At 59.8% G+C, this 18,833-nt stretch overlaps 1 protein-coding gene across 2 annotated transcripts in view; it reads right to left on the minus strand.

Moving 5' to 3' along the window:
* The window catches only part of DPYSL5 (dihydropyrimidinase like 5), a 111,477-nt gene that overhangs the window by 45,222 nt on the left and 47,422 nt on the right, over window positions 1–18,833 (minus strand). For both annotated transcript variants that reach the window (XM_048846108.2, XM_048846106.2), the window contains exons 3-5: window positions 3,901–4,059; window positions 1,566–1,745; window positions 1,034–1,102 (exon numbers count right to left, since the gene is read on the minus strand). In XM_048846108.2, the coding sequence (XP_048702065.1) occupies window positions 1,034–1,102; window positions 1,566–1,745; window positions 3,901–4,059 (408 nt within the window). The remainder of the gene's footprint in view (window positions 1–1,033; window positions 1,103–1,565; window positions 1,746–3,900; window positions 4,060–18,833) is intronic.

Below are 18,833 nucleotides of genomic sequence, written 5' to 3' on the forward strand. Positions count from 1 at the left end.
GGGGGATCTACCCGGCCCCCCATCCAGAGAACCCTGCACTGCGGCTCCCACAGCAGGGCTTGGAGACCGTTCCCCCAAAGCTGGCCCCCATGCTTGGTGTGATGGGAAATCACCGTTCTCTAGTGAGGAAACTACATGGCCCCCTGTTGGTGCAGCTCCCAAAGAGCCTGCCCCACGACCGGGGGACCCGGCCTTCCTGCCCCACAGCCCGCCTGACCAGCCCCCAGTCAAGGAGACAGCAGCCCGCAGGGCCCTGGTCACCCCAGGGTGAGTGCTCAGCAGACACTGAGAACAGGCTGGCTAGATTCCTGCCCAGCCAGGCAATGGCTGGATCACAGAGCAGCTGGACACAGCTGGAGGGGTCCAGAGGCTCAGTGCCCGGCTGGGGGTGGGGCACAGCAGGGTGGGGGGCGCTCACCCCCAGGACGGGGCGGGGTAAGGCAGTTTGTAGGGCAGGGACAGCACAAGAGGGTGGGAAAGGGGAAGGAGCAGGACGGCCACTCCCCCCAGCAGCTGGGAGGGGCTGGGGCAGCCAATGCTCCCCACCACGTGGCTGGGAGGGGGCTGGGGCGGAGACCCCCCCTGGCCAGCAGGCAGTCTGCAGGGCGAGGCCGAGCGCTCACAGAGCCGTGCTGCAGCACATGGACACAGCTCATCCAGGCACAGGCGGGTGGGGCGCCAGGGCCCGCCAACAGAAGCAGCGTGGCTGGAACGAGCCAGCGTGGCAGGGAGCCAGATGGGGCCACGCTTGCTGGAGTGTCCCAGGCTGTGGGGAGCCTGCACTTGAGCAGCCTTTGGGCTGGGGTGCCCGGCACACTCCATCGCAGCACCCAGCAGGAGCTAAGGGCTGGGGACGAGCACTGAGGGGCGGCTGGGAGAGCGGAGAGCTGCCAGCAAACCCAGAAGGGCTGGTCTAGCCAGGATGGAGTGATGGGAACCCCTAGCTGCGGGCCCTGTCGCTCATCTTCCAAGGTCTGGAGCCCTGCCTGCTGCCGCCCACGGAGAGGGCAGGGGAGCCCAGCGCAGGCCTCACCTCCTCCGGTCGGCTGATCTCGATTCCCTCTGGTCCCGTGATGCCCAAATCCAGCGCCTCCTTCGCGCCCTGGGAGGGAACAGGGAGTTGGTGGGAAGAGCCAAGAGCAGGAGCAGGGAGCCCAGGCCCAGCAGAGCCTGGGTCAGTCTGAGTGGGCACAGGCTGCCCTGAATCCCTTCTCTGTCCCCTCGGCCTAGCTGGGCCGCAGCGGCCTGGACACATTTGGGGCCCAGCCCCCTGTACCTGAACGGCCCGTGTGTGGGCAGAGACAGCTCCTCTCCCCACAGCCGCCTTGCCCCTCGTCCTGAGCACCCCACTAAAGCCGACCATGGGCTCCAAGAATGGCACTTGCTGACGAATTACAAACCAACCCTCTGGGGGGTGACGTGGCTCTGGGGGGCGGGGAGCAGCATGGGGCTCAGCTCTGCCCGTCCGAGGTACACATTTCTCAGCACGAGCTCACCAAGAGCCCCCAGCTCTCCAGCCACAATCCTCGGCAGCATCTGCCCCGGCGCAGCCCACGTGTGCTCACCTCCGCCACCAGCTCCCCGTTCTCAGCGTGCACCCGGGCGATGGCGCCAATGTCCTTGCAGGCGAGGAAGACTTGGTAGAGCTCGCTGTCCCGCAGCATGTACAGGTCCTTGTAGGTCATGAACATCTGGAAGGAGTTCACCCCCTTCTCCCGCACCAGGCTCTCCATCTCCGACTTCACCTGCCAGGCCACGGGGGGCAGGGTGAAGGACAGGCACGGCCAGGCCGGCCATCTGCCGTGGGGCTGGGCATGCTCCCACAGGACTGGGCCCCATGTGCAGAGCAGAACCCATCCCTCCACCTGCCCTCTAGCAAGATCAAGTGTGCCACCAGGTTAGGGGGGCCAGACACCAGCCGTGCTCGGCCCCGCACCAGCAGCAAGCCGCTCAAACGGCTGTCACAGGACCTAGGGTGTGCGGGAGAGCCAGTCCCATGCAGACTCGCACACGGACAAACCAGCCAACTCAGGCCCAATGGCGGCCAGTGCAGCCACTCAAACGGCTGTCACCGGAAGACCTAGGGCAGTGGTTCTCAGCCAGGGGTCCGGGGCCCCTAGGAGGCCTTGAGCAGGTTTCAGGGGGGCCTCCAAGCAAGGCCAGCATTAGACTTGCTGTGGTCCAGGGCAGAAAGCTGAAGCCCCAACGCATGGGGCTGAAGCCTGAGCAATGCAACTTCCTGGGGCCCCCTGTGGCATGGGGCCCCAGGCAACTGCCCTGCTTGCTACTCCCTAAAGCCGGCCCCGGCTTTTATATGCAGAAAACCAGTTGTTGTGGCCCAGGTGGGCCGTGGAGTTTTTATAGCATGTTGGGGGGGCTCAGAAAGAAAAAAGTTGAGAACCTCTGACCGAGGGCATGTCGGTGGGGGGCATGTCAGCACAGGGCAGCAGGAGCTCTTGGGCTTGTGATCGCAAGTGCAGAACCGCTGGGGCCCCGAGCAGCAGCCCAGGGGCCAGGCCTGCCCCCCAAGAATCCCACGATCCCATGCTAGGGGAGCTGCAGCAAACCCCATTGGCCAGGGCGACCCCCCCGCTGGGGCTGGCGTACTGGCGATGCCTGAGAGCAGGGAGAGCGCTATGCTAGCTGCCCAGGGACAGACACAGACCAGCTAAGAGCTGTGGCTGGAGAAGGTCCCATACAGGAAGGGCCTGGTGCCCGGGGGTAGCCCTGGCATGCAGCCTGCTCTGGGGTAGGGGTAAACCAACTGCACCCCAAGCCCAACTCATGCAAAGCACCATGGGAGCTCCCGCAGCCACACAGCACAAAGGGACGGACGAAGGGCTGGGAATCTGGGGCTGGAGAGAGCTGGCGAAGGCCAGGCTGCAGCTGTCAGCCCCAACATGTGGGCGCATGGTTCTACCTCTCGTCCAAGGCTCACTCGGTCACCCCATGCTGGGCATTCCCCAACTCCACTGATGCCAGGAGCGCACGGGGCTTGGGCCAGCATCCTGCCACCTGTGCTGGGGGGTGCTGGGGCCAGCGGGGTGTGGAGGGCACAGCCTGTGTCCGTCTGCAGCACCGGGGCCGGCTGAGCAGCCCATGGCTAGCGGGTGAGCGGCTGCTGCTGTGTGGGGTTAGCGGCGGGTACAGACAGCTCAGAGCAGAGCCTGGGGCTGGGGGAGGGCAGGGGGCTCATACAAAACAACCCAAACAGCAGCTAAGCAGCTGGAGCAGCCTGGCCAGGGCGGCAGGTAGCACGGGCTCCAGCAGCTGTTCTCCTGGCCCAGGGCCCCATTTGCTCATACACCTGGGCACGCCCTCCCATGGGGGCACCTGGCGAGGGCCTGAGACTCCCAGCCGGCCCCCAGCACACCCTCCCCCAGCGGCACTGGGGCACCGCAGCCACCTTGCTGTTAGGCAGGGTCCTGGTGGGGGAGCAGCTCTCCTTGGGGCTGTCGGGGGGGTCGCTCTGGCCCTGGGGCATGTGCCACGGCTCAGGCCTGGGCTGTCCCAGCTCATGGCCACCCCATGAACCAGCCTCAGTCCAAATGCATTGCCCCACCCAGAAGCCACCCCCAGCCCAGCTCTGCAGAGCCAGCACCCACTGCCACAGTGCCCGTCCCCCAGCGGGGATCTCAGTGGGGCACTCACGAGGCAGCTGGGGTCCCATGCCAAGCCAGGAGGAAAGGACTCAGGAGGGCTCAGCCCCTGGGCATGTTTTCAGGGTTCCTGTCCCTGTGAACGGCTGGCCCAGGAGCTGCCAGCGCAATACAGACAGTAACAGGGATGGGAGAGAACCAGCCGCCGAGAGATGGGAGGCGGGGTGCAGGCATGCAGCATGAGCCCCTGCAGCCTGGCCACTGGCCCCTCGCCAGACCGAGCACTGGGGTCCTTGCTCACCTTGGGGGCCCACCAGGTGATGCCCATGTGCAGGGCGTAGTCACAGCAGACCTTGGGGTCGGCCAGGCTCCGGCACTTCTCATAGGCGTCCAGGAGGGAGGTCTCCCTGTCGGGCAGCACGTGGCCGATGACCATGGTCGTCCCTCCAACCAGAGCAGCCTGCGGGGGACAGGAGAGGGGCTCGAGTCATGCTGGTCAGGGCAGAAGGGAGTTTACACTGGGCTGAGCAAAGGGCATCGTCCTGCCCTCGGTGAACCCAGCTGGGCCCCCAGGTTGCAACCCACAGCTCTGTGGGGCTTGTTTGATCACCTGCTCGCCCTGATCCAGACACCGCTCTGGGGAGAGGCTGTGGGAACACGCTCAGACACCCAGCTGATGGGAGGGAAGAAAAAACGAGTTTTCTCTAGGTCCTACAGTAAATGGCTATCGGTTGCTCTGTCTTGTCCTATGAATCCAGGTACATCTATGGCCCCCAGCACTGCAGTCTCCGAGCATCACCCAGTCGGCGGTGTCTCTCTCCTCACACCCCCTGTGTGCAGGGCAGGGCCTGGACAGGTGGGGATTGGGACCTGCTCTCCCAAGCCCCAGGCTAGTGCCCTACCCAGGGGTAGGTCTGTCTCTGCAAGGCAGCCGGGAGTTCTGGTGAGTCAGCCCAGCGAGGGGCCAGCCTGCTACCCCCGAACCATTCAGCCAGGCTAGGGCCAAGCAAGCCGGAGCAGGCCGTGGGCACTGGCTGAAGTCCAGTCAGGAGGGGGAACGCTGGCTCCCCCCACGAGCATGGCCAGGCTGGAAGGAGTCATCTGGCTGGCTCCCTGCACAGCCAGAGGCAGGGGCTGCAAAGATGGCCCCAGAGCAGCTGGACTCTCCCTGGGAGGTTCCTATGCACCCCAGAGTCCAGCCTGCAGTGTAAGGCCCAGTTGGCAGAGGGGGTGGGGAGCAGCCATAGCTCAGCGGTCCCCGCCCCTGCCCCCGCCCCCGACCACAGCTGCCCAGCACAGACCCCGGCAGTGCTAAGCTCAATGTCTAGCTGGCAGCTGGTATCAAGTGGAGTGTCCCAGGGATCGGTCCTGGGGCCGGTTTTGTTCAACATCTTCAGAACTGATCTGGAGGATGGGCTGGATTGCACCCTCAGCCAGTCCGCAGATGACGCTAAGCTGGGGGGAGAGGTAGATACGCGGAGGGTAGGGATAGGGTCCTGTAGCGGCGGGGTCACCCGCTCTGGCCTTAAAGGGCTTACAACAGCCCAGGAGAGGAATGTGGCTGGGAGCAAGCAGTTCCCAGGCTGATTGGGGAAGCAGGCTCAGCTGGCCCGTATCAGAGGGCAGCGGGCCAGGAGCAGACAGAGTCTCCTTTAGCTGTGGAGGGAGATGGGCCTGGCGGCTGGGGAGCGTACCTGGGTACCGGAGGTGGAGCAGGCCTGGGGGACGGCCAAGGGAGCTGAGGAGCTCCGGCCTGGAAACCCCCCAGGCTGCAGGCCTAGGGTAAGGCCCGATAGGTACTGGGGTTACAGGGGGCAGCCCATGGGTAGGCAGAGACAGCAGGTCCAAACCCCCCTTGCCTGTGATGATTGGCTTATACACTGCAGTCTGCCCCAGTGTGCGGGGGCTCAATGGTGACTGGCAGTGGCCAAAGACTGAGGCGAGGTGGGGATAGTGGGTGGGGGTTCCCCAAGATGGGGAGACCCAGAGACTGTGGGGGTACTGCCAGGGGGCAGCACCCTGGGTAAAAGGGTCACCAGGGTCCAGGAGGGACAGGGGGGCCAGTGGCAAGCGGGACACCGGCCTGCAGAGGGCACTCCAGAGGCTGGAACGCTAATTCCCTGGACGACCAGCAGAAGGCGCCGCAGGGGTGAGTCGCCGCCCCGTTACAGGTCCAGAGTGACCTAGACAAATTGGAGGATTGGAACAAAAGAAATCTGATGAGGTTCAACAAGGACAAGTCCAGAGTCCTGCACTTAGGAAGGAAGAATCCCATACACTGCTACAGGCTGGGGACCAACTGGCTAAGCGGCCGTTCTGCAGAAAAGAACCTGGGGATTACAGTGGGCCAGAAGCTGGATATGAGTCAACACTGTGCCCTTGTTGCCAAGAAGGCCAACGGCATATAGGGCTGTATTAGTAGGAGCATTGCCAGCAGATGGAGGGAAGTGATTATTCCCCTCTACTGGGCACTGGTGAGGTCACACCTGGAGTACTGCGTCCAGTTTTGGGCCCCCCACTAAAGAAAGGATGTGGATAAATTGGAAAGAGTCCAGCGAAGGGCAACAAAAATGATTAGGGGACTGGGGCACATGACTTATGAGGAGAGGCTGAGGAAACTGGAGTTATTTCATCTGCAGAAGAGAAGAATGAGGGGGGATTTGATAGCAGCCTTCAACTACCAGAAGGGGGTTCCAAAGAGGATGGAGCTCGGCTGTTCTCAGTGGTGGCAGATGACAGAACAAGGAGCAATGGTCTCAAGTTGCAGTGGGGGAGGTCTAGGTGGGATATTAGGAAACACTATTTCACTAGGAGGGTGGTGAAGCACTGGAATGGGTCACCTAGGGAGGTGGTGGAATCTCCTTCCTTAGAGGTTTTAAAGGCCCGGCTTGACAAAGCTCTGGCTGGGATGATTTAGCTGGGGTTGGTCCTGCTTTGAGCAGGGGGTTGGACTAGATGAACTCTTGGGGTCTCTTCCATCCCTGACCTTCTATGACACACCCACTCCCAGGTGCTAAGACGCCTGGTAGGCCACGGAATAAGCCTTCTACAGGAACCGGGAGCCCCCCCAGACCCGTCGGCCATGTGCCCCCAGCCGGCAGGAGCTCCAGTGCACAGCCCAGGAGATTTGTGCTCCAGCAGCACCGGGGGAGCCACAGGGAGAGGAGGGGGGAGCCCCCGGACAGCTCCCCATCACTGCTCACAGGCAGCACCACGTCTACGTCCTGAGCAAAACACCCTCAGTGCGCGTGCACACACGCACACTCTCTCATCTCAGCACCCCCAATGCACAAGAACCGAGCCCCCCACCTCCCTGGGTATCCAACACCAGCCCCCACCCCTGGTACTCTGCAGACCCCATGCCAGCAGTGCCCCACCCCAAGCCTCCAGGCATTGCACCACACGTCAGCACCAGAAGGAAGCCCCCCAGCTGCCCTCCAGTTCATGGGCCGGAGCCCTGCCCGGCCAGCTCAGCCCGGCCCAGAGCCACTGGTGCAGCCAGGCCTGGCACTCGGGCGCTGGTGGCTGGCAGGCTGGGGAGGGAGCCCAGAAGAGGCCCTGCCAGCAACTCCCTCTCTTCTGGTCTCCTCTTCTCTGCTGCTGGTCATGGGGCATGCGGGGGTTGGACCAGTCCATGTAGGGCTTTCAGGTCATGACCAAGTCTGCCACCTCCCCAGGGATGGCAGCTGGGCAATTCTGGGGCACCAGTGCCAGGTGCTGCTCATGATGCTCCACAGCCGACTCGCAGGGAGCACCCTCCAGAGCAGCCTGCCCAAGCTCTGTCTGGAGGGGACGTGGGCTGGCTCGGGGCCACGGCTCAGGGTAAAGGACACACCCCACTGGGCAGGTGAACATGGAAAGAGTCACCCTGCCCTGCAGCCGGGGTGGGGGATCTCATCATGCCCCCGCTAGGAGGGAGCAACGAAGGGACCCCTGCTCAGCGGGAGCTGGCAGAACCTCAGCCCTGGCCTCCACCTACCCCCGCCCCACACAGCATCATCACCTGGCTCTTCTCGAAACCCCACCGCGGCCTGGCCAACGTGCCGAGCAGCCCGACTGCAAATGGTGGCGCTACAGGCCAGTCAAGGCTGGGGGTTGCTGAGGGACTTTGGGGCCGACCAAACCAGGGGAAACGGGCAACGCACTGGCAGAGGAAAGCCAGTGCTCATAGAGTCATAAATATTAAGGTCAGAAGGGACCATTATGATCATCTAGTCTGACCTCCTGCACAATGCAGGCCACAGAATCTCACCCACCCACTCTTGCAAAAAGCCTCTCACCTATGTCTGAGCTATTGAAGTCCTCAAATCATAGTTTAAAGACTTCAAAATGCAGAGAATCCTCCAGCAAGTGACCTGTGCCCCATGCTGCAGAGGAAGGGGAAAAATCCCCAGGGCCTTTTCCAATCTGCCCTGGAGGAAAATTCCTTCCTGACCCCAAATATGGCGATCAGCTGAACCCTGAGCATGTGGGCAAGATTCACCAGCCAGATACCCAGGAAAGAATTCTCTGTAGTAACTCAGATCCCACCCCATCTAACATCCCATCACAAGCCACTGGGCCTATTTACCATGAATAGTTAAAGATCAATTAATTGCCAAAATCTTGTTATCCCATCATACCATCTCCTCCATAAACTTATCGAGTTTAATCTTAAAGCCAGATAGATCTTTTGCCCCCACTGCTTCCTTTGGAAGGCTATTCCAAAACTTCACTCCTCTGATGGTTAGAAACCTTCGTCTAATTTCTAGTCTAAACTTCCTGGTGGCCAGTTTATATCCATTTGTTCTTGTGTCCACATTGGTACTGAGCTTAAATAATTCCTCTCCCTCTCCGGTATTTATCCCTCTGATATATTCATAGGGAGCAATCATATCTCCCCTCAATCTTCTTTTAGTTAGGCTAAACAAGCCAAGCTCCTTGAGTCTCCTTTCATAAGACAAGTTTCCCATTCCTCGGATCATCCTAGTAGCCCTTCTCTGTACCTGTTCCAGTTTGAATTCATCCTTCTTAAACATGGGAGACCAGAACTGCACACAGTATTCCAGGAGAGGTCTCACCTGTGCCTTGTATAATGGTACTAAGACCTCATCTCTACTGGAAATACCTCGCCTGATGCATCCTAAGACCTCATTAGCTTTTTTCACGGCCATATCACATTGGCAGCTCATAGTCATCCTGTGGTCAACCAATACTCCAAGGTCCTTCTTCTCCTCCGTTATTTCTAATTGATGCGTCCCCAGTTTATAACTAAAATTCTTGTTATTAATCCCTAAATGCATGACCTTACACTTCTCACTATTAAATTTCATCCTATCACTATTACTCCAGTTTACAAGGTCATCCAGATCCTCCTGTATGATATCCCGGTCCTTCTCTAAATTGGCAATACCTCCCAGCTTTGTATCATCCACAAACTTTATTAGCACATTCCTGCTTTTTGTGCCAAGGTCAGTAATAAAAAGATTAAATAAGATTGGTCCCAAAACCGATCCCTGAGAAATTCCACTGGTAACCTCCCTCCAGTCTGACAGTTCACCTTTCAGTATGATCCACTGTAGTCTCCCTTTTAACCAATTCCTTATCAATCCTTATCTTTCAATTTTCATATTGATCCCCATCTTTTCCAATTTAACTAATAATTCCCCGTGTGGCATAGTATCAAACGCCTTACTGAAATCTAGGTCAATTAGATCCACTGCGTTTCCTTTGTCTAAAACATCTGTTACTTTCTCGAAGAAGGAGATCAGGTTGGTTTGGCACGATCTACCTTTTGTAAAACCATGTTTTATTTTGTCCCATTTACCATTGACTTCAATGTCCTTAACTACTTTCTCCTTCAAAATTTTTTCCAAGTCCTTGCATACTACAGATGTCAAACTAACAGGCCTGTAGCTACCCGGATCACTTTTTTTTCCCTTTCTTAAAAATAGGAACTATGTTAGCAATTCTCTAGTCATACGTACAACCTCTGAGTTTACAGATTCATTAAAACTTCTTGCTAATGGGCTTGCAATTTCGTGTGCCAATTCCTTTAATATTCTTGGATGAAAATTATCTGGGCCCCCCGATTTAGTCCCATTAAGCTGTTCGAGTTTCGCTTCTACCTCAGATATGGTAATGTCTACCTCCATATCCTCATTCCCATTTGTCATGCTACCATTATCCCTAAGATCCTCTTTAGCCTTATTAAAGACTGAGGCAAAGTATTTGTTTAGATATTGGGGCATGCTTAGATTATCCTTGACCTCCACTCCATCCTCAGTGTTTAGCGGTCCCACTTCTTCTTTCTTTATTTTCTTCTTATTTATATGGCAATAGAACCTTTTACTATTGGTTTTAATTCCCTTTCCAAGGTCCAACTCTACTTGACTTTTAGCCTGTCTCACTTTATCCCTACATGTTCCGGCCTCAGTAAGGTAGCTTTCCTTGCTGATCCCTCCCTTCTTCCACTCCTTGTAGGCTTTTTGCTTTTTCTTAATCACCTCTCTGAGATGCTTGCTCATCCAGCTTGGTCTACAACTCCTGCCTATGAATTTTTTCCCCTTTCTTGGGATGCAGGCTTCCGATAGCTTCTGAAGCTTTGACTTGAAGTAATCCCAGGCCTCCTCTGACTTTAGAGCCATAAGTTCTTCAGTCCAATCCACTTCCCTAACTAATTTCCTTAATTTTTGAAAGTCAGCCCTTTTGAAATCAAAAACCCTAGTCGCAGATTTATTTTTGTTTATCCTTCCATTCAGTTTGAACTGAATTAGCTCATGATCACTTGAACCCCTACAACCATTTCTTCTATGAGGTCCTCACTACTCATCAAAACCAAATCTAAAATGGCATCCCCTCTAGTCGGTTCATGTAACGAAGTGGGACTGTTCTTAATGTTTCCTCTGAATAGTGTGGGGGTGCCTCAGATTCCCCTAGGCAGTTCTTAAGTATCTAGGGGGTGGGATAAGGGTGTATGATGGTTGCAGAGCCCTAGAGGGCAGGTGTGTGCCGGGGTCGATTCACAGAGAATGGCCGACACCCTGTTCCCTGGCAACTGGTGGCCTGGGCCCTTCCTCCCTGCAAGGTGAGAGCTAAAGGGTTGGAGAACAAAGGAATCCGGTGACCTCCTGGCCCGGGAAAGGGACAAAGCCCAGGGGAGGAGGGGCTGGAGAGAGTTTCAGTTTGGGGCTGGCTGGGACATGGAGTGAAGGGGAGACGTGGTTGTCTGGCTCCCTGCCCCCCAAAATGGACCCTGCTGAGGGGTCCTGTTCTCTGCACCTGCAAGCTCTGTGTTAGACCATGTTCCTGTCGTCTAATAAACCTCTGTTTTACTGGCTGGCGGAGAGTCATGTCTGACTGCGGAGTTGGGGGACAGGACCGTCTGGCTTCCCCAGGAGCCCCGCCTGAGTGGACTCACTGTGGGAAGTGCAGGGAGGGGCAGAGGATGCTGAATGCTCCAAGGTCAGACCCAGGAAGGTGGAAGCCGGGGGAGCTGTGTGTCCTGCAGACAGGCTGCTCCCAGAGAGGAGACTTCCCCAGAGTCCTGCCTGGCTTCATGGGGAGCAGTTCCAGAGCATCGCCCAGGGACTCCGTGACAGTTCAGCAACTACTTGGTGAAGGAATCCATCAGCTGTCGCATCTAGGAAAATCTGAGCCCTATTATTATTACTAACACTCGTCCTCCAGTCTACATCTGGGAAGTTAAAGTCTCCCATGATCACGCAGTTTCCATTAGTATTTACTTCATTAAAAACATTAAAGAGGGCTCTATCTATATCCAAATTAGATCCCAGCGGTCTCTAGCACACCCAAGCACTATCCCAGGGGAGGGGGGGGCGGCTCTAGCAGTTTTCTTCCCCAATATGATTTTTGCCCAGACGGACTCAGTCTTATCCATTCCATTGCTTCTTATTTCTTTACAGTCTACCTCATCCTTGATATACAGTGCTACTCCACCACCTTTGCCTTTATTTCGGTCTTTCCTAAGCAGCACATACCCTTCAATAGCTGACGTCCAGTCATGACGACTATTCCACCCTGTTTCTGTTATCCCGAGAACAGCTGGTTTCACTTCCTGCACCTGTAGCTCTAGTTCCTCCATTTTGTTACCTAGGCTCCTCGCATTGGTGTACAAACATCTTCATTTTTGCTGTTTGGCCTCCCTCACATTCTGTACCCGATTGGGCACGGTCATTCTACAGCCCGTATAACCTATTAGACTGGTATCCACACTGCCCTTCCTCCTACCCACAGCTGTATCCTCTCTTACTTCGTTTTCTTTCCTCTCAATGCTAAAATCCGGCGTGGAGATTACCTGGACATCTCCCAAGCATCTCCCCCAGATTCCTAGTTTAAAGCTCTTTTAATCAGTTGTGCCAGCCTCCATCCTAGAAGTCTATTTCCTTCCCTGCTCAGATGAAGTCCATCCCGAGAGAACTGTCCTCTGCCCATGAATGCCTCCCACTGGCCATACATGCCAAAGCCCTCCTTCTAGCACCACTGCCTAAGCCATCTGTTGATAGTCATAATCTTGTCACACCTTTGTTGCCCTTCTCTAGGAACAGGCAGAATCCCACTGAAGATCACCTGAGCCTCGATTTCCTTAAGCGTCTTCCCCAGCCTGGCATAGTCTCCCTTGATACGTTCCAGTGAGAATCTACTGGTATTATTTGTTCCCACATGAAGGACAATCAGTGGATTCTTTCCCGCTCCCTTTAGGATCCTTTTCAACCTCAGGTCCACTTCCCGTATCTTAGCACCTGGAAGACAGCACACCCTTCTATTCTCTGGATCAGCTCTGGTTACAGGCCTGTCTATTCTTCTCAGTAAGGAGTCCCCGATCACGTAGACCTGCCTTTTCCTGGTGATGGTGCGATTCTCCGGTCTATCCCCATTCCCTCTGGCTGCAAGTTCTTTCCATTCCTATTCGTCCTTGTAATCCTCTTTAACCCATCCCGTATCCTCCTGGGGCTCATATTCATATTCAGAGTTATGCCCACCGGAGGGACCCTGGGAACAGCTCAGCCACCTTCCTAGGTCCCACCTGCCACACGGGGAGGGAGCTGGGCAGCACCAGGGAACCTCGGGCCCTGCATGGTTGCCAGAGCAGCAACCAGGCGCCAGGCAGGGCACGGACCGGGAATAACACTGGAATGGGCCCAAAGCGCTGCCCAGTTCCCACCCCAAGGACCGAAGGACACACAGACACACCATCTGCTCAGAGAGCCAAGGGGCTGCACCCTGCCACCCCGACGGGGGCTGGGCAGAGCCGCCCATGCCATGTGCGCTCCCCTCAGCCACACCCTGCTGCCAGCCTCGGCCTGAACTATGGCCCCTCACGCTGGGGGGTGGGGGGAGCACCAGGGGCCTGGCTGCTCCCTGCCCATCTCCCCCCGAGACGGCCCCCGGCAATTTATTCTGCTCGCTGCCCTGCAAACTCATGCCAGGGCAGGCCCCCGTGTGGTCACCTCACCTCCCCCCGTCCCTCCTTGTGCATCACCCCCTGCCCCCCAGCACCATTCCCTCTCCCTCGGCTTCTGTCTGAGCCGACACATGCCCAGGAGCCCCCTGCAGCCACAGCTGAGCTGTTCCGACAGCCCCCCAGTCTCCCCCAGTGACATCAGAGACCCCTCGAGTCTGCTCCTCCCAGCCCCAGCCCCACACGGCTGGACATGGAGGTCCTCCCCCCGCGGACTAGCAGCACCACCCCGCCAAGCCAGGTGGACAGACGCCAGGCTGAAGCATGCACAGACAGCCCCAGGGGCCAGGAACAGGGACTCCGGGCCCCCCCAGCCTTCCCCCAAGCCCAGCAGGGCTGTGCCTCTCCTCAGCTGTAGCAGGCAGGTGAGCTGAGCACCAAACTGACCTGGCAGGGCAGGCGGCGAGCTCCTGATGGGCGTGCCTGGAAGGCCCACCCTGCCCCGGGGCTTAGCAGAGGGACTGGGGAAATGAGGGGCAGTGCAGAAGCCTACTCTACCACCCAGGCCCTATCCCCTCCTGAGCCCCCACCCCATGGGAAATGCCCAGGGAGGCAGGGCTAGAACCAAAATAAGGACCCGAATCTGAACTGAGGGGCCCTGGCAGAGCTGGGAGGGGACCCAGGACTGGAATAGCAGGTGCCCGTTAGCCCGATGCCCATTAGCCCATTTCCCTGTTCTCTATTAGCCTAGCACCTTGGCACCTGTTAGCCCCCATCCCTGGCACCCAGTGCCCTGGTGCCTGTGTGCTCAAGTGTCCACTAGCCCGAGGCCCGTTAGTCCAATGCCCTGGCAACTGATAGCCATTAGCCCTGGTGCCTGTTGGGCTAATAGGCGTCAGGCTATCACCCTGGTGCTCAGGGGAACAGCACATGGGGGGGACTGTCTGGGGCCTGTCCTGTGGGCACAGCAGGAGGCTTTGCGTGCACGTGTGATAGGGCCAGGGGGAGAATCCTGCCCAGCCCATGGGGGTGGCTCCACCCACTCCTCACCCACAGCTCAGCTCCCAAAGGCCTGGCCGTGTCCTTGCCCAGCCCTGCACTAATTCCCAAAGCTCCTCGGCTGATCCTGAGCTGCTTGGCTGGCACTGGCGGGTCTCAGGGAGGCAGCAGGACGAGATCAACCCAGGGCCCCACCCAGCCAAGGGACAGCAGGGGTGGGGGCAGGCAGAACAGTCAGCGGGTCTGAGCTGCAATCCCTTGTCCCCAAGGTCTGCCCAGGGGGCTGTGACTGCTGGGTGTGTGGAAAGGGCCATCTCTCCCATGAGACATGAGCTAAGGCCTGCCCGCTCCTGGGTTGTCGCTCACCCCAGGCAGGCTGCGCCGCCCTGTGCCCCAGGCACGTTCCACCCACGCAGCTCCCCCGCCTTCCTGCGCCCCTCGACAGGGCCAACAGAAACTGCCGTCCTCTCACTTCCCGTAAGCCAGCGAGCTATGGTGCTGTGCGCTGGGCACCGCTGCTGGGCTCCAGCTCTCCAGCGGCTGCATTTCATTGTAGCACAGGAACCTCGAAGAGCCCAGGCCAGCGCCACCTTGTCCTGCCCCCCAGGACTGCTCCCTGCTTGGGCCGTTGAACTGGGCCTGGCAGTCCTGCACCAGCGCATGCCCTCCTACCCCAGTTCCAACTCTCCTTCCCTGGGGCCTGCCCGCCCTCTATTAACCGAGTCCCGCGCTCCTGCAGCTGGCCCTAGATGATGCGCGGACAGCTCAAGGCACAGGGACCAGCCTGCTTCCTAGGAGGACAAGCCCCAGGGCCAGACCGCAGCTGGTGGAAATCAGCATCGCTCTGCTGACCTCACTGGAGCTACCCCGATTCCAGCAGCTGAGGCTTTGGCACCTGGCAGCCTTCAGTGCTCCCGCCAGAGCGGCTAGTCCCGAGCGAGCTGCCTCCCCCCAGCCTAGTCGCCTCCTCCCATTAGCCCATGGTGGGACATCATACAGATGACGTCACCCGTCCCTTAGCAGCAGCCTGTGACATCGCTAGGATTCCAGGCAGGAGAAGCTGGGCTGGAAGTGCGGGGCGCAGGGGAACAGAAAGCGGGGGGCCCTGACAGCCACCGCCCCTGGCCGAGCCTTGGACCTCGCTGGGAACTCGGCCTGCGCTGCAGCTAGGAGCCCTGCTCCATTTCAGCACCACAAGGGGCGGAGAGCTCCCCTGGCCGTTCTCCCAGAGCCAGGCTCCCCGCGGGCAAAGCCCAGCACCCAGCGCCCCGACCACGCTGGGCCAGGCGCTGCCCGCACAGGTCGGGAGAGACCGGCCCAGCGTGCTGCAGGGTGGCACGCGGTCCCGGGCAGCAGCTTGGTCTAGCCGCCTCAGTAGGAACCCGAGGGCCAGGCTGGATTGCCCCAGCCACGCTGCAATCAGAGCTAACACCTCCACCGGCCTGTGTGGGAAATGACCCCTGCCAGTGGCCCTGTGGCAGGCCAGGAGAGGGGCTCCAGCCCCCAGGGAGTGAGAGTACGGGAGCTGGGCACACAGCCCCACACAGCGGAAGGGGCAGATGGCAGGAGCAGGCAAAGCCGTTCACAGGTTTCCCTGGCTAGTCTGTTACTGATCTGGATTTAAACACACTTACACACACACACACGCGCGCGCTGTGTGTGTGTGTGTGTGTGTAAGGGACGGGACCTCAGCCACACAGCCAGGGAGCGGCGGGGTCCTCATTGGCAGGGACCAGCCCCCCTGATTTGGCAGCAGCTGGCAGGAAAGCCATTCTCCGGGGCATGGGGGGAGTGCTGGATTTAAACCCCACTCAGCGTCTCCTCCAGCTCCTGAAAGCCAAGGTGCTGGCAGCCACAGCTCTCCTGCTGCAGCCATGCCTGCTAAGTCTTTAATCTGGACTAATTTGGGTCTGCTCCTTCTCATCCCATGGAGCCAGCCCAGCGCAAGGAGGGACGAGCCCTGCCTGCGTAATAACAGCTCAGTGTGCTTATTTTAGCTCAGCACGGCCCCGGCGGGGGCTGGTCCCAGGCTAAGGGGAGCTCGGCTCTGCCCACCCATTGGGGGTGGGGGACAGGTTCCCTGCACCTGAGCCACGTCAGAAGTGCTACCGAGGATGAACCCGACGTCCCCCACCCCTCACAGGCACTAGGGCAGGGCTGGGCAAACTTTTTGACCCTAGGGCCAGATCTGGGTATGGAAATTGCACGGCGGGACATGAACGCTCAAGAAATTGGGGTTGGGGTGCAAACTCTGGGGTGGGGCCACAAACAAGGAGCTTAGGGTCCAGGAGGGGGCTCCGGGCTAGGGCAGGAAGGGCGGTGAGGGCGCCGGCTGGGGATGAGAGGTTTGGGGTGCAGGAGGGTGCTCCAGGCTGGGAGTGAGGGGTTTGGAGGGCAGAGGGGGAGCAGGGCTGGGGCAGGGGCATGGGCAGGTGGCTCAGGGGTGCAGGCTCTGGGCAGCGCTTACCTCAAGCAGCTCCCGTAAGCAGCAGCTTGTCCCTTCTCCGGCTCCTATGCATAGGGGCAGGCAGGGGGCTCTGCTACGTGCTGCCCCATCTGCCACCCCTGCAGCTCCCATTGGCTGCAGTTCCTGGCCAATGGGATCTGTGGGGGCAGCGCTTGGGGCAGGGGGCAGCGTGTGGAGCGGAGGCCCCAGGCTGCCCTTATGTGTAGGAGCAGGGGGGGACATGCTGCTGCTTCTGGGAGCCACATGGAGCAGCCCCCAATCCTTCTCCCTGGCTGGAGCAAAGCAATCCCCAGACCCTACTCCCCAGCAGGAGCTTGGGGGCCAGATTAAAATGGCTGGCAGGCTAGATGCGGCCCATAGTTTGCCCACCCTTGCTCTAGGGGGTGGGGCCTGCTGCCCCCGCCCCTGCCCAGCTAGCCCCTGGCTGCCTCAGCTCTGCAAGCGCAGGGGGTGCTGCTCAGGGCAGAGGGGCACTGGCAGGGCTGGAAGAACAGGGGGTTATGGATCAGGCTTGAGAGACAGCAGCACAGCATGGGGGGGCAGGCCTGGACCTGCATTAGGGCTGCAGGCAAAGGCAGGCCCTGCGCACAGGCCCCTTTAGGACAGGACATGAACACTACAGGCCACTAAGCCGGGCGCAGGTCATTGCAGCTGGGGCTGCGGGCGTCTTGGCAGGACTCCCACCAGCCCTGCATGAATTGCCTGCACCTGAAAGCCAGTTCCCATGAGCCTGGACCCGCCCCCCGGCCTGAGCAGAGCACAAGCCGCAGGGCTGGGGCCTGGGGAAAGGGGCCGGGGGCTGAGCTGGGAGATCCCAGCGAGCAGCTGCACAGGGGCTAATGGCTACGTGTCATAGCACTAGTGCTGCCCACCCGCACCCGGCAGAGGGCAGGCTCCCTGCTCTGGGGCAGACACAGCCCAGGCCAGCTGCTGGGTCTGCAGAGCGGAGCCTGCGACTTACACTCATTGTGTTGAGCACAAAGCAGCCGGGCCCCAGATGCACGGTTACTATGGCAACAGGCTGGGCTCCTCCAAGGGGCGGGTGCAGACAGACGGCAGCAGGCGGAGGCCCCGGCTGATCCGAGGGGACCCCTTCTCTGGGTCCCTCCCCCAGCAGCAGCCTGGCCAGCACAAAGGGTAGCAGGCACGGCGGGTGCAGGGGATGGGCGCAAACCCTGAGAAGGGGTCCAAGGTGCCCGAATCCTCCATCCTGCCCCACCCAGCAGCGGTACTGAGCCAGCCCCTGTCCCCGCTCTGCTCACACAGCAGGAGAGGACGCACCCCGGCGCTCCAGGCCCGAGCTCCCCGCCGGAGCCGGGGCAGGGAGGGGTGTGTAGCCGGGTGGCAGCCGCCCCAGGAGAGCCTGGGAGCTCTTTGTTGCTCCAGCCTCCAAGGGCTCGAGGCAGCTGCCTGCCTTCAGCTGCCCAGCAAGCCGGGGGAGCGCCCCACGGGGAGATGGGCGGCAGGACGGCCGAGGAGGAACAGAGCCAAGCCAGCGGTGGGTCGGCCCCAGTAATGCTGCAGGCATGACACACCACCCAGCAGCCGGCCAAAGAGGGAGCTTTGCTCTGCACAAATGGCGGGCGCAGCAGTCCCAGTGCAGGGAGGGGCAGGGCCTCTGGCCCCCACCTCTGCCCACCTGCAGGGCGCACTAGGTGGGCGCCAGGCTAGGCAACCCCCTACGGAGCCTTTCCCCCTGGAGCCGGGTTCAGCAATAACAGCAGCAGGGCCTGGGCGAGCGAGCGGTTACCCCACTCGTCAGCAGCCCACGCTTCCAGTGGCACTGCCCTCGGCTCAAGGGGCAGCAGCAGAGCTGGGTGCGAGGGACACCAGGCTGTGAGCAGGGGTGCAGGGCCAGCCGAGGCTAGACTAGCCAGGGGGCATCAGCAGAGGGCAGGGTGTGAGAGTGACTCGGGCTGCAGCCCCTCCTTTCCATTACGCACCAGCCACCAGGTCCCTGCGGCCCAGGCAGGCTGCACAGTAAGGCCAGCCCCAGCCCCCTCCATGGAACCAGAGCCCGGGTCACAAACAGGGCAGCCCCCAGGGTCGGTTCTGCTGAGCTCCGAGCTGCCAGCTGAATGAAGCTGGGAGGCGGGAGCCAGCCGCCCACCGCAGGCAGACGGGAGCAGCCCGTGCAAGCGAGAGCAGAAGAAGGGGAGCCGAGGGCACACTGGGGCCCTCCCCCCCGCACCCGGGGGGCGGGGGTGTGTGTTGTGTTCCAGGCTGCGTCTGCAGCTCCCTGGGCAGCAGAACCACCAGGGGCTCCCTGTGCCCAGCCCCCCGCGGCTGCAGCCCCTGCTTTGCTGCCAGAGGCGCTTAGTTCCTGGGTACAGGTTGAGCGGGCAGCAGCAGGTCCATCACAGGGGGT

Source organism: Caretta caretta, chromosome 3 (assembly GCF_965140235.1).
Source record: "Caretta caretta isolate rCarCar2 chromosome 3, rCarCar1.hap1, whole genome shotgun sequence".
Lineage (NCBI taxonomy): Eukaryota > Metazoa > Chordata > Testudines > Cheloniidae > Caretta > Caretta caretta.